Source organism: Coturnix japonica, chromosome 19 (assembly GCF_054131305.1).
Source record: "Coturnix japonica strain WE chromosome 19, WE-NBRP24, whole genome shotgun sequence".
NCBI classification, from domain to species: Eukaryota; Metazoa; Chordata; class Aves; order Galliformes; family Phasianidae; genus Coturnix; species Coturnix japonica.
In genome coordinates, this window is record NC_140681.1 from 1,832,581 (window position 1) to 1,845,659 (window position 13,079).

A 13,079-nucleotide genomic window follows, 5' to 3' on the forward strand; every position below is an offset into this window, starting at 1 on the left:
CTCAGTGCTACCCAAACCCAGCTTCACACTCACAGGCCCAGCACAAAGTGGAGCACCTGGGACTTGCAGAATTGCCCTCCAGTCCACAATCACCCAAACCCCACACCAGGACCTGGGAGACAGGCCAGATGCTGCCAGCCCTGCAGAAGCAAAGGGAAAGGCAAACCAACTGGCTGTGCCAGGCTGCACTGATGGGAGTGTGAAATCCATGGAGAGGATGCAGGAGCCCAGCAAGCCTGGTGGTGAGAGCTACTCGTGCTCCCACAGCCAGGGACAGCGAGGAAGCACAACTGGATCCCATGCTGCTCTCCCTGGCTTGGAGCTGCTCACCACAGGGACAGTCAAGGGGACACAAGGTAATTTCAGCCCCACACCCTACCCAGTGCAGCCTTTCCATGGTGTTCCGACAGAGCTGGCAGGCCTTGTCAGAGCCCCCGCTTCAGCAGACACTACCCAAGGGCCAGCAGTTGTCTGCTTCCACAGTGCTAGGAATGGGAGCCAAGGAGCCCAGAAACATCTGACGAGCATTGAGACACAGATTCCACAAACGTGTCTCATTTCCCTCCCATACTGTGCAAACCCCACTCCACACAGTATGGCACAAGGGCTCACCACAGACCACTAATCCTTCCCCTTCCCTGTGCTGAAGTTCTCCTCCCAGCACAGGCTCCAAGCTGGGAACCGACATTACCACAACCCAGAACCATTGCTCCCCTTTGGTCTGCTGGGGCTCCACCCAGTGCAAGAGCCCAGTGTGGGGAGTATCAGAAGAGACCAATCTCACATGGTGACGCTGGCTCTCCAGCCTCCACAGCTCACCCCTGCTACACCAGTGAGAAGAGCCAAAGGCTTCCAATTCCCACCCTGGCTATGCAGCAAGCCAAGCTGGGTGGCAGTAAAGGCACCCAAGTGCCACCAGCTGAGCAGGGAGGATTTTGCTGACATCTGGATGGGATGGAGCGGAACTTCTTGCCTTACAGCCAAGTCTGTCAGTCCTGTCTGCCCACCAAGACGTGGCCCAAAAAGCCCAGAAGACAGGGAGCTCACACAGGCTGGGCTGACATGCACAGCTGCCCACGAAGGCCCAGGCAGAAGTGTCAGGCTGAGCAGCCATTGCAGCTCAGAACAATCCTGCCAGGCTCCAATAGAGAGCAGCTCCAGCCCAAGTGTTTGCTCAGAGCAAGAAATGCTAAAATCTGGGTTTGGTTCAGCTTTCAGAGGTCTCTGAGCTACAGGAGGCTCCCAGACTCTCAGCTGACTCCTTCCTGACCATCAGACTGTGCCCCTCCAGCACCCCCCAGGTCCCCAGGCTGGAGATGTTCTTAGCCCTGGCTCTGCTTCCCAGCCTCTCGTTCAAATTTTATTTTAAGGTAGCCCAGAAGATGGACCTGGGCTCTCCAACTCTTGAAGGCACTAGCACTCTCTTCCTGCTCTTCATGGTCTTTGATTCAAATAAAACAAGCATGATGCATTATGGATCAGACACGCATAGTACTGTACCAGCACAAACACCACTTTCTGTACAGCTTCCTTTAGACACAGGTGGTGCCAACAGCTGAACAAGAGGGCAGGGGGATGCCAGGAGGTGCTATGCAAGATGTCCACAGAGCCAGTGGCTGCTCCAGAGCCCAACAGCAGACTGCTGGCCTCCCACTAACCCAGCCCCTCTCCAGCACCATCCCAGCCCCACCTTGGGGCTGCCCATTCCCAATGCCTCATTTCCCCAGAGAGCAGGCACGGACCCTGCTGCATGCACAATACGCACACACAGTGTCCATGAGGAGCTTTTCCCAAGGAAAAGTTAGTACCAAAAAGTGCTCCTGCAGCTCACTGCGGTGTGGCAGGTCGCAGGCAGCCCCAGCGGGCAGCAGGAAACATGTCAGCAGCCCAGCAGTGGCCAGCAAGCACCTGGCCTGTCACTGGCAGGCTCTCAATGGACTCAGGGACAGAAGGGGACAAGCGAACAGGTTCAAGAGGGGACACTGGAGGTTGTTTTCCTGTGACTAATGTTGTGAAGCATGTGGGACACTTCTTGGCACACATCTTGGCAGGGAGACAGCCCAGGAGCTGTCCCCACAGGCCACAGCCACAGGACAGAGCTGTGCAGACCAAGCCCTTACCATGAAAAGGAGCATTTCCAAGCACAGACTCAGGCCTGCTGTGCCCTGGCTCTTGATTCCAGTAGATACCCAGCACCAGCCGTACAATACGCCCAGCTGATTTCCAAAGCACCGAAGCCAGCATATGCATCTGTCTTGGAAAATCAAAGCTGAGATGCTTGTTAGTCCCAGAGGAGACAGCTTTAACAGAGATATCAGCTCTGACAAAGAGCAAAGCCCTTCCAGCATAAGGAAAAGCCCGACAAAGTCACTGCCAGCATCAGCAGAGGTGCTTGGCCTCCTGACACTCAGAGCTACCCCTTGGGTCTTCGCAGGGCCCACAGCACCGGGCATTCTGTGCTCCTGGCTTTTAGAGCTGGCCATTGACCAGAGCCACAGCAGCTACATGTGAATCCAAACACCAGGGAGCTGCCATTGACACACGTTCCTCATGGTCCACATACCAAAGGACTTAAGTTCAAAGATGCAAATGTACATAATGAGGGTGATTCAGCTCCAGGGTGCACATGTTTTGTGGTGAGATCCCTATGCATCCAACACTGTAATAAACCAGTGTCAACTTTCTAAACTATCATTTGTTTTGGAGAGTTTTCTTGGTTATGGTAACAGTCCCATGGATCCACCAACACCAGCCAGGGCCAAGCTGGGGGGAAGGTAAGGGCCACATCTGTCTGTACATGGCCTCATGCTCTAAAGTGTCTGCTGTTTGAGCACCTGGCCTGGCCTTGGAGCTTCACCACCACCTGCCAAGGAGTACCACCACTCTGCCATGTGGATGTATACACTGCCAGCCCCATTTAGCTAGCCATTTCCATGCTAATTAAGTATTTGCAGATTAAAGAGAAACTCTAATCTCAAAAGAGGCAGCCCAATTTTCTAAATGAGCTTATGTTTTTCATATGGAGATCAACATGTTCTAACTATGCTCCATCTAAGTGCTCCAGGCTGCTAGATTCAGCTCTACTGCCACCATCTCAAATGGCAGTTCTCACTCCGTGCTCAAGTTTCTCTGCCTTTTTGTACCCATTAGGAGTGCCACACTGGCGCTGCCAGCCCAGCAGGCATGGCCACCCCCAGACAGGCATGTCCTGCAGCACAGCAGGTCCTGCAGGGCGTTCAGAGCTGTCTGGTTGCATTTAAAGACAGCGCAAAGCGGTGCCAAGAGCTGTGCTGTCCCTCTATGTGAGCAGCCCATCTTGCTGTGGCACGGCCTCTACAAAGCATCTGCTGCAAGCAATGACGTCCACGGTTACACAATTTGGGGCACATCAGGTTACCAGCATCTTCCCTAGAATTTATTGTTTTGCAAGAGCACAACATCCCTTACATCAGACTGAGCCCACATCACGCCTGGACTTCCTGGCATGCACACCTCTGCCTCTCCAAGAGCTGGAGCACTTGTGCACAAGCCAGAAACATGATCGGCAATTTCCACATCTGAACCAACACCATCCCAAAGCCAAGCAGTGGCCATGTGCCACAAAAGGATCTGGAAAAACATGTATCTGAGGATACTTTGTGGTACATCTGTGGTCCGCCTCCAATGATAGAATCTATATCCAAACTGCTGTACAAGTCTGGTGTTCACAGGAACTGCGTTTTCTTTGAGAAATGGTGGTAATGAACAGAAAATAAATCGGTTTTGGTGTATTCCAATGAGATAAAATGTACAGAAGATGGACTCGAATTGCTTGGAAGATTTTATTTCATAGAGCAGATTCCCTGCTCTGGGCTCTTCACATGAATGGCTGGGTTCTGTTCTGCAGCGGAAGGACTGACCTTCCCAGTGCAGAGGATGAGGCTCACAAGCTCCAAGCATCCTGCAGACACACAGCGCTCTAACCTCCAGATCTGCCAGCACAAACCTACCTTGGCTCATACGGGGAGCAATCACACAGCTCCATCAGAGCACGGCCCTGCACAGCAGTGCCCCTCTGTTTCCCCTTAGAAATGGGAGAAGAGATTCTCAAGATTAGCTCCAAGAAAACGTGAAAAGGGGTGTTGAAAATAAGCTGACTGCAAAGGTACAGAGAACTGGAGGAGGTCCAGACTTGTAAAGCCAAAGAGAGACAGACATATCTTCCCTGCTCCAGAACACAGCTACTGAAGAACTCTGAACACACATTACAGAAATGCCCCAGGCAGGTCTGGGGAGGAAGGCAGTAACAGGTGAGGCCCCAGGCTAGCTCCTGTCAGCCCGTATAGGCAAAGCGCTCACAAGGCACCCAGGCTGCCAGCTGTGATGCACAGAGCCTTGGCTGTGACACACACCACGCAGCACCAAGGCAGCGTGCTGACACACCTGTGGTACCAGTCAAAGAACAACAATGTTAGGAGATTGCAGCAGGCAGGGAGAGGCTGTGAGCTAGGATCAACACCAGCATGGGCAGCAGCAGAAGGGAAGCCCCATGAAGTGCAAGGACCCACTAGGACAAAACTAAAGCTGCTACTGGGGCTGCTGTCAGGACTGCACCTGATGGACAGACAGATTGCTGTTGCTTATGTCCCACTGCATCTCAGGAGAAGAGGATCCTGGCACAACAGCCAAAGCACCTTCCCAAACTTTCTACCACACAATATCTCCAGCATCCAGGTTCCTGCTTGCTGAACACCATCTGCTGAAAGCCTAGCACTGGGCAAACAAAACGCACACATCCCCAAGTGCAATCTGCAACTGATGCACAGGCTGGGCAACACACTCCATTCATATGTGCAGATGCAACAAGACCTGATGTCCAGTTAGGAGATGCACACTACAGCATCCGGACTGCAGGAGAACAAGAAGCGCCTGGGCAAAGCAGAGCTGGAATGTGCTGGAGCAGCAGGTACACCACCTGTACCCAGCAACATCCAACATCCATCCCTGTGTGCAGCAGAAGAGGTGCCAACCAACACCCAGGCACTCCTGGAAGCAGCAGCTGCACTCTGCAGTGCCCGCTGCACCACAGCAGCTCCTGCAGTTGCTCTGCACTCCTGCCCTTCGGTAGCTCCCACCTCAGCCCTGCAGTGCTCCACCAGTGAGCCACCACCTGCCAGGCAAGGGTTCCACAGCTCTGCAGGCAGCACATCCTTTCTGGCTCCTACAGCAGCTCTGAATCAGAGAAACAAAGCACATGGTTGATCGAGTGAACATGTAACACAAGCTCTGTTGGTAGGAGCTGTGTGGAATCACCCTAGGCACAGCTCTGGCATCACCATCTGCCAAGATGGTCAGTGGTGCCACACAGAGTAAGGAGGAGACATAGGCCCTGACTCCCAGCACCATGCCATGTGCCTAGGGCTACACTGAGAGCAAGGCCAGTCACAAGCCTGGCTGAAGCTGAAAATGATGAGACATGAGGCCCTTCTGCATCCAGACTTCCACAGCAAACCTTTGCTTGCAATCAGCAGTTTCACTGTGCGTTTGCTGCTTACAGGAGTTGGTGAGGCTGCCTGAAAACAAGCAGGGCAAATTTGGAAGGACTCAGCAGTATTTTTTTTTATCTTGGGGTTGCAGAGACTGTGCTCCAGTGCAGGACACCTCAGTGTCAGAACACGCAGATCTTCAGGGCCCCCTTCACCACCAAACAGGTCTCAGTAAGTTCAAATGTATTTTGGAGCAGTTTCAAAGTCAGCATTCAAAGCAGTCCCCCAATTTCACAGGATAAGCACATTTTTTGTCTGATTCTGAAACTTAAAGGACAACAAACTCACAAGGAATGTCCTCTAGTAAGAATTTCATTTACATAGCACATTGCTAAGGTCTGCAGCCACAGCGAGTGGCATTTTCCTGCTGCATTGGTCTGTACAAGTCCTGGGGCAGCACAGCAGCACACAAAGCTCCAATGGCACCGTGTGTTACCCTGCTGTCCGGCTTCCAGCATGGGAGGTGCTTCATTTCGCCAAAGAAGAATGAGTAATTTCTAATACTCATCCCCTCACAGAATCACAGAATCACAGAATTACCCGGGTTGGAAGGGACCTCAAGGATCATGTAGTTCCAACCCCCCTGCCTAGCAGGGCCACCAAACATACACATTTACTAGATCAGGTTGCCCAGGGCCCCGTCCAACCTGGTCTTGAACACCTCCAAGGACGGGGCATCCACAACCTCACTGGGCAGCCTGTTCCAGGACCTAACCACCCTTCTAGTAAAGAACTTTCCCCTAACATCCAACCTAAATCTTCCCTCCTTCAACTTAAAACCATTTCCCCTAGTCCTGCTATTATCAGCCCTTTCGAAGAGTTTACTCCCCTCCTGGGAGTAAGTTCCCTTCAGGTATTGAAAGGCTGCAATGAGGTCACCTCGCAACCTTCTCTTCTCCAGGCTGAACAAACCCAACTCCCTCAGCCTGTCCTCATAGGGGAGGTGCTCCAGCCCCCTGATCATCTTTGTGGCCCTCCTCTGGACCCTTTCCAAAATTTCCATATCTTTTTTGTACTGAGGGTTCCACACCTGGACACAGTACTCCAGATGGGGCCTCACAAGAGCAGAGTAGAGAGGGACGATCACCTCCCTATCCCTGCTGACCACCCCTCTCCTGATGGAGCCCAGGATCCCATTTGCTTTCCGGGCTGCCAGAGCGCACTGCTGGCTCATGTTAAGTTTCTCATCTATCAGGACCCCTAGGTCCTGAACCTAGGGGTCTCCTGAACCTAGGACCCTCACATAACATTGAGCTCTAAGGTGGCTCCAGCAAGGCCTGCACAGCTCTGCTCCAGTGCAGCTCCTGTGGGCAGGAGGGATGCAGGACGGCTGGAACACAGCTCATGGGCAGCACCATGCTGTGCCCAGCCCAGCTGCTGCCTCCTACAATGGCTCCATCAACTGTGGGGATCATCCCAGGGCCGCCTTCACCTTTCTGCAAGCTTTGCCGGGTCAGAGGACAGGCAGGCAGGAGGGAGAGCTCTCAGCATGCCACTCTTCCACAGTCTTGCTAGTTCTAAGAAAACGAACATGCTTCAAAGAGAGATCTGCTTTTCTTAAACCATTTTCCAGCACACCCAGGATGCTACAGTTTCACCCAAGGAAAACAAAATATCCAACCCTTTGCCTGCCCCATTCCCGCAGTGCCCACCCGCTCTGCCCTCCCCGAGCAGCCGCAGCATGCCCAGTCCCAGCACAGGCAGCACCAGCCCAGCACCAACACCCCTCACTGCTCTGCAACCCACTCCTGGCTCCTCTGCCATGAAACCTGCACAGGTCACCTCTAACAGCCACACAAGAGCACTAAAACTGCTTTATGGGCTGCAAAATCCATCACGCTCATGAAGCTGTTGACATTCTTTATGGCCACATGTGATGCCAGCTCAGGAGCTTCTTCCTTGCTCAGTGGCACCAACTGTGTCCCAGGCAGAGCCTCTCCCCAGGAAGCGACCATAGGATGGCTGCTGAAGCACTCAAAAGCTCCAGAACACAAGGAAGGCAGCACAAGCACTGACAGATGAACTGCAAGCTGCTGCTGCAGTACAGGAGGAGCCCTACCTAACCCTACTGCATGCTAGCAGCAGCACCCAGACCCAAAGCCTGGATCCAAACCCAGGGAGAGGCACCTTCATACAGCGACAGGCATCCTCCATCGCCCTGCATGGTAGGATGACACCGAGTCAAAAAAAAAAGTCCGAGCTGTAGTAGGAGCAGGGCTGAAAGCTGACAGAAAAGTACCTGGGAGCTGCCAAGGGAGCTGGGCTGGGAGAAAGCATCAGTCCAGGAAATGACTTGGAGTATGTCCCTACAGCTCAGATGGGCTCCTGGGGCTGGCAGGGAAGCAAGGCAGGGAGCAGCCACAGGGAGCTGAGGGCTGCCAGGAGCACAGCACTCCTCAAGGAGCCTTCCACACAATAGTTAGGGTTGAATGATGGAAGACAGAGCTTACAGCTGAGCCTGGACTGAGGCTTCAACAGCAAAACAGGGGCTACCAAGAGAAATGGTGGGATGGAGGTCACTGTCATAGCAACGGTCACGGGGCCTTTCCTGCTGCTCTACAGGAAAGTGAGAGCAAGGTGAGTGCTGCGGCTGGGACAGAGAGCTGGGCTGTAGCTGGATTATGGCTGGAAAGTGGCTGCTAGGAGAGCTGGGCTGGGACAGCTTCCACCTGCGTTTTCACACCTAGAGCTCAGACCAAAAATGAGGGCTAGGGCTAAGGCTGACAGAAGGTGGAAACGGGCTGTCAAGACACCATGGCTGGGAATAATCTTTTCCACGGCAGTCTCTTCAAAAGGTTCAGCTTTCAAATTAGGGTTAGGGTACCACTGAGGGAAGGGACAGCACAGAGAACCAACTGGAAATGGGCTGCCAAATCCAAGTGGGAGCTGCAAAGAGACCTGGGCTTAGAGAAACCTCTGGGCTGGAAATGGTTTTGCAGTCTTGTCTGCCACTCCTCCAGAAGGGAGGGACAGGGCTGGGATAGAGAAAGCCCAGAGCTGCTGACAGAGGGGTGCTGAAAAGGAGCTGCCAAAAGGAAATGCTGCTGGGAGCCCCACGCCAGGGGAAGCCTTTGGTCTGTGAAATGGCTCCAGGGGCATATCCAAGGGACAGGACTGCAGGATGAGAGCTGCTGTTCAGCTCCTAGGAGTGGGCTGCCAGAGCAAACTGGGGGCTGCTGAGATGCTGGGAAGAGAGGAGTGTTTCATGTGTGCAATGCCCAGTGGGGTACCATCCTCATTCAGCAGGAAAGCAGGGCTGGGCTGGAGAAAAAGACAACTTCTCCATGTAGAGTAACACAAAGCAGCCCTACAACCAGGATCCTGCCCACCTTCATTCAGGTGCAAAGGGAATAAGAGCACAGTGACAAACAGCATTGTTTTTAAATCAAATGTTTGTTTTCAGACTGATCCTTTGCTGATGCTGGCTGAATTTTTACAAGGACAGGTAAAACATCAAATTCTGCCTTTTTCTTCCTCAAAAACAACATTCATTCTCATTGAAACCTTACAAAAAAGGCAGCCTGAGGCACTGCAAAGATTTGCACTGCAAAACAGTGAGAGCCAGCTGTGCAGAGCAGCTCCAGCACACAAAGCACCAACACCACCTAAGATGGAATTATATTAAAATGTATCTTGTGGGAATGAGCTGTAATTAGACTGGCCCACAAGTCTGATGATCTTCACAACCAACGAGCTCAGAACATTGCATGTGTTAACAAGCAGAAGACTGTGCCTACAGGTTATGTATTCCAAGAGCAGGCGATGGGATGAGTCTGCGCCATCCACATTGCTCTCAGGTGACGCCCTACTTGCTTTCTGGGAGGCTGCTGGTGGGCTCTCACTTGTGAGCTCCAGCTGATCTCACAGCACATCCAAAACCAAGGGATGCAAGCCCTGCGATCACCAGGATACCTGCCACCCACCAGAGGTGCCCTCACACAATGTCTCATTGAGCAGCAGGGCTCAGCCCAGCAGACCAGTCCTTAGGGTGCCAGCAGGACATGCATATGGTACAGAGGCTTGGGGCTTGATTCCCAACAGCAGTGCACAGTCCCAGAGCAGTGAGACGAATAGCATGGCACAGCCCCATCACTTCCCCAATATACACCCAGCACCCCTCAGCCCATCCTGACTGCTGGGCATGACCCCAGGACAGCACCAAACAATGGACCAGGCCCCTCAGTAACCACAGACAGGCCGAGCACGAGCTCAGGATTCAGGCTATCCTTCCCTCATTGCACATTTTCACCAATATCCCTTTAAGAGTCCTGTGATCCAAATGCCCAACGCATCAACTGCCCCCTGCCACAGAGGTGCTCCAGAAAGAAAGTTTTACTCCTTACCATTATCCAAAGAGCAACTTTCACTCTCTGTGGGGAAATCACACCTGTGGTGTGGCCGAGGAAGCCAAGCTGCCCCCAACAGGCGTGGGCACAGCCCTGCCATGTGCCTCCCACCCCCAGCCAAAGGGGCTGCAAACTCAGACAAAGCAGAGGTCTCAGTGTCTACAGAAAGCAGTGGCATTTTCCCAGGAAAGCTCCTTATTGAGAATGGACAAGAAACTTTTGCTTTATTAGACACACATCCCTGCAGCACAGTGCCATTTTCAGCTGCCTGTGAGAGGCAGGTGGCTTCCCTATTCAAAGGGGAGAGCAAACAGATTTTTATCTGCAGAACTAAGCTGCAGCCAGGAAACAACGTATGCAGTTATAACAAAAACCAACCCAAGTGCCAGATCCCCAGAGACCACTGATCCTTTTCAGACAGACAAGCAAGAGGGGTGTGCAGCTCCTCACAACGGAAACACGAAGCGTGCCAGGAGACGGGATTCTGGGATCCAGCAGTGCTCACAGGGCACCTCCTGAAGGGCACCATGGGTGCCAGGAACACCAGTGCTCAGACACCCACCAGAACCTCCTCTTTCCACTTTCTCGAGATCCCCGGCACAGGAACACACCTCAGGCTCCCATGATGTGGAGTGGCACAGAGCAGAAGCAGGCAGCAGCCCAAGGCCGTGGCCACAAAGGCAGCGAGAAGCATCACACCTGCAAAACCCTGTGATGCTTCCCACCAGATGGGAGGTGCAAACCTCCCTCGCTTCCAAAGCATCATGTGGATTCTTTTTCTCCTCCCTCCCACAGCTTTGATTATGAAAAGGATGCCTTGAAAATTCAGATCCCAAACAGGCACAGCACGTCACACTCAGCCCCGAAGGACAAGCTGGAGAGGCAGCAAGACAAAGAAGAGATGAGAATGGCACAGCCGTGCTGTGAAATCACTGATGTTCAGCAGCAGCTCTGCTCTGCCACAGAAAGCAGCGCAGCTCCTCAAAGGTTGGGCACAGCTTGGAGGAAAAGAGATGAGCCAAGAGGACTGGGTCCCAACCTGCCAGCAGTGACTGGGCTCAAGGACTGCAGCCAGCCCACGTCACTTCTGTGTTAGGGTCAGGCTTCATGTGCGGCCTCAGCCTTTCACCTCTGCAGAGCTGAGGCACTAACACTGCCGAGGACAGGTCAGGGCTATGTACCATTTGCAGCTGACAAGAACTAGGCACAGCCCAGGCACCAAGCAGCCACCTGTCCTACCTGACACATTCACACTGCATGCGGGCAGCAGGAGGAAACCTTTGGGTCCACCTGGGACAGAGCAGGAGCAGAGCTCCAGACCTACCCTGTCCCGAATCCACCACCCGGATTGACCAGCACCCTTCTCCAAGTCACCAAGGAGCTGACAGACAGGCACACAGCACCCTGGTCCTGTCTGGCTCTCACTCCCTCACCTGCCCCCGTTCCTAAGCACGTCTCATCTCATGGGGCTCTGGGAGCTCACAGACCAAGGATCTGTGGTGCAACCCAGAGAAACCCAGCTGTTAAACCCTGCAGGCTGCCTGGAAGCAGGGGCTCTGTGTAGGCACCTCGCTGCCGTCAGATGAGACAGCTCCTGCTCACCTTGCAGCCTACTGATTGATCTGGGGCTGATGCATTACCTACCTGCAAAACCCCAAAGAGCCAGGGGAGGGGGAAGGAGCAACACTTCTCCCAGTTCCTCCCATCCAGCCTCCAGCAGGCTCAGCTCAGCATGGCTCAGCAGAGCCCCGCAGCACGCTCAGAACCAAAGAGTTTCTCCATGGGATGCTCCAGAGGTGCCCAGCCCCGCCAGGAGCTCCCCATCTGCAGGCTGTGGCAGCAGCAGCCCCACACCAGGCTCACTCCCTACAGCCCACTGCAGCGGGGCTTCTTTGTGCGGCTGCAGCTGCTCCACATCAGCCATACTGAGAGCCCAGGCAAGGAGCAGTCCTTGGTCTCCACACGGGGCCCAGCAGGCAGAGCGCTGCTGGGGCGTGAGCCCATGGCACAGATCCTGTGGGGCGGTGAGCTGCATTCCCAGCCCTCCGCAGTGCCTCCCCCACATCCTGCCTCCAGCCCTCTGCTGGGGGGAGAGAATGCAAATCTTGGGTTGTAATTCTTCCAAGTTAAAAATAACCCAGTAGTTTAGTGAGAGAGAAGCAGCAACAGCGAGGCAGGGGGCTGGGGAGCCTGCAAGCTTGCTGCAAGGCAGCTCTGGCATACATTTTTTCCTTCCCAAGCACAGGATACAGCAAGGCAGCCTCCCAGCTCTGCACACACAGCTGCAGAGACCCAGACCCCTCCAGCATCCCAACCTTACTGTGCAGCCAAATATACTTTGCATCAAAGCTGCCCCCAGGACCCCATACTGCTCCCAGGCTCCAGCAGGACGGGGGCACAGACCCTACTTTCCTGAGCAAGGACACACAGGACAGCAGTAAGGGGAGAGAGGGCAGAGAGCAACCAAAGCCAGGTGGGAACACATCTCACATGGGTGCACATGTCCAGAGCAGGCATGCAGAGCAGCACACCACGGTGGGCCCCAGGGCAGGTGGAGCTGCACTCCCAGCAGCCTTCTGTCCTTAGAATATTTTCAGCTTAAAAAAAACAAAATGAAAAGGCAGAGGTGACCTCTAAGGTCCCTTCCAACCCACACGAGACTATTACTATTACTATTAGGGGGAATTAAACAGTACCAATGCATGTGACAGTCCTACCAAACACACCTCCCCAGTGCACCTAGCTCCATCCTACCCCATGGGGCAGGCAAGGAACAGCCATAGCCTCCTCACGCCATGGGAGAAGGAACACAACACTGACAGCAGCGCAGGGCTCCCAGCACAGCGTTCCCCCCAACAAACAGGTTCAGCAGCACTCGGCCCCAGGCAGCCCCCAGTCCAGGAGCAGCAGCCATGTCCAAGCACATGGGACAGTGCCACTGCCCACACTCCAGGGAGGCTGTGCTGGCACACAGCGAGCAAGAGCGGGGTGAGTGCAGCCTCCAGCCATCAGGCTCACGTGGCAAAAACGGTGATAGCTCCTTTTAGGAGTTTTCAAATGCAGTTCCTAACTCACGACTGTAACCACAATGACCTTCAGCCGTTACTTCAAAGACATGCAGTGCCACGGGGCTGGGGACAGAGGCTTTGCAGAGACTCCAGCGAGCATAGCAGCAAACAGAGACCAACTGCAAGAGGGAAAGCTGTAT

The 13,079-nt window shown here is 53.8% G+C and overlaps 1 protein-coding gene across 13 annotated transcripts in view; it reads right to left on the minus strand.

The window, feature by feature from the left end:
- Positions 1–13,079, minus strand: part of CHD6 (chromodomain helicase DNA binding protein 6) — a 71,477-nt gene that overhangs the window by 48,427 nt on the left and 9,971 nt on the right. For 9 of the 13 annotated variants that reach the window (XR_014935876.1, XR_014935875.1, XM_085519919.1 and 6 more), the window contains exon 1: positions 2,121–2,246. The exons of the other annotated variants lie outside the window; for them this stretch is intronic. Coding sequence is in view for 7 of the 9 variants with exons in the window: in XM_085519919.1 (XP_085376045.1) it covers positions 2,121–2,244 (124 nt within the window). In the remaining 2 variants the exon portion in view is untranslated. Of the gene's footprint in view, positions 1–2,120; positions 2,247–13,079 lie in introns of those variants that run through there. 13 annotated transcript variants of the gene reach the window in all.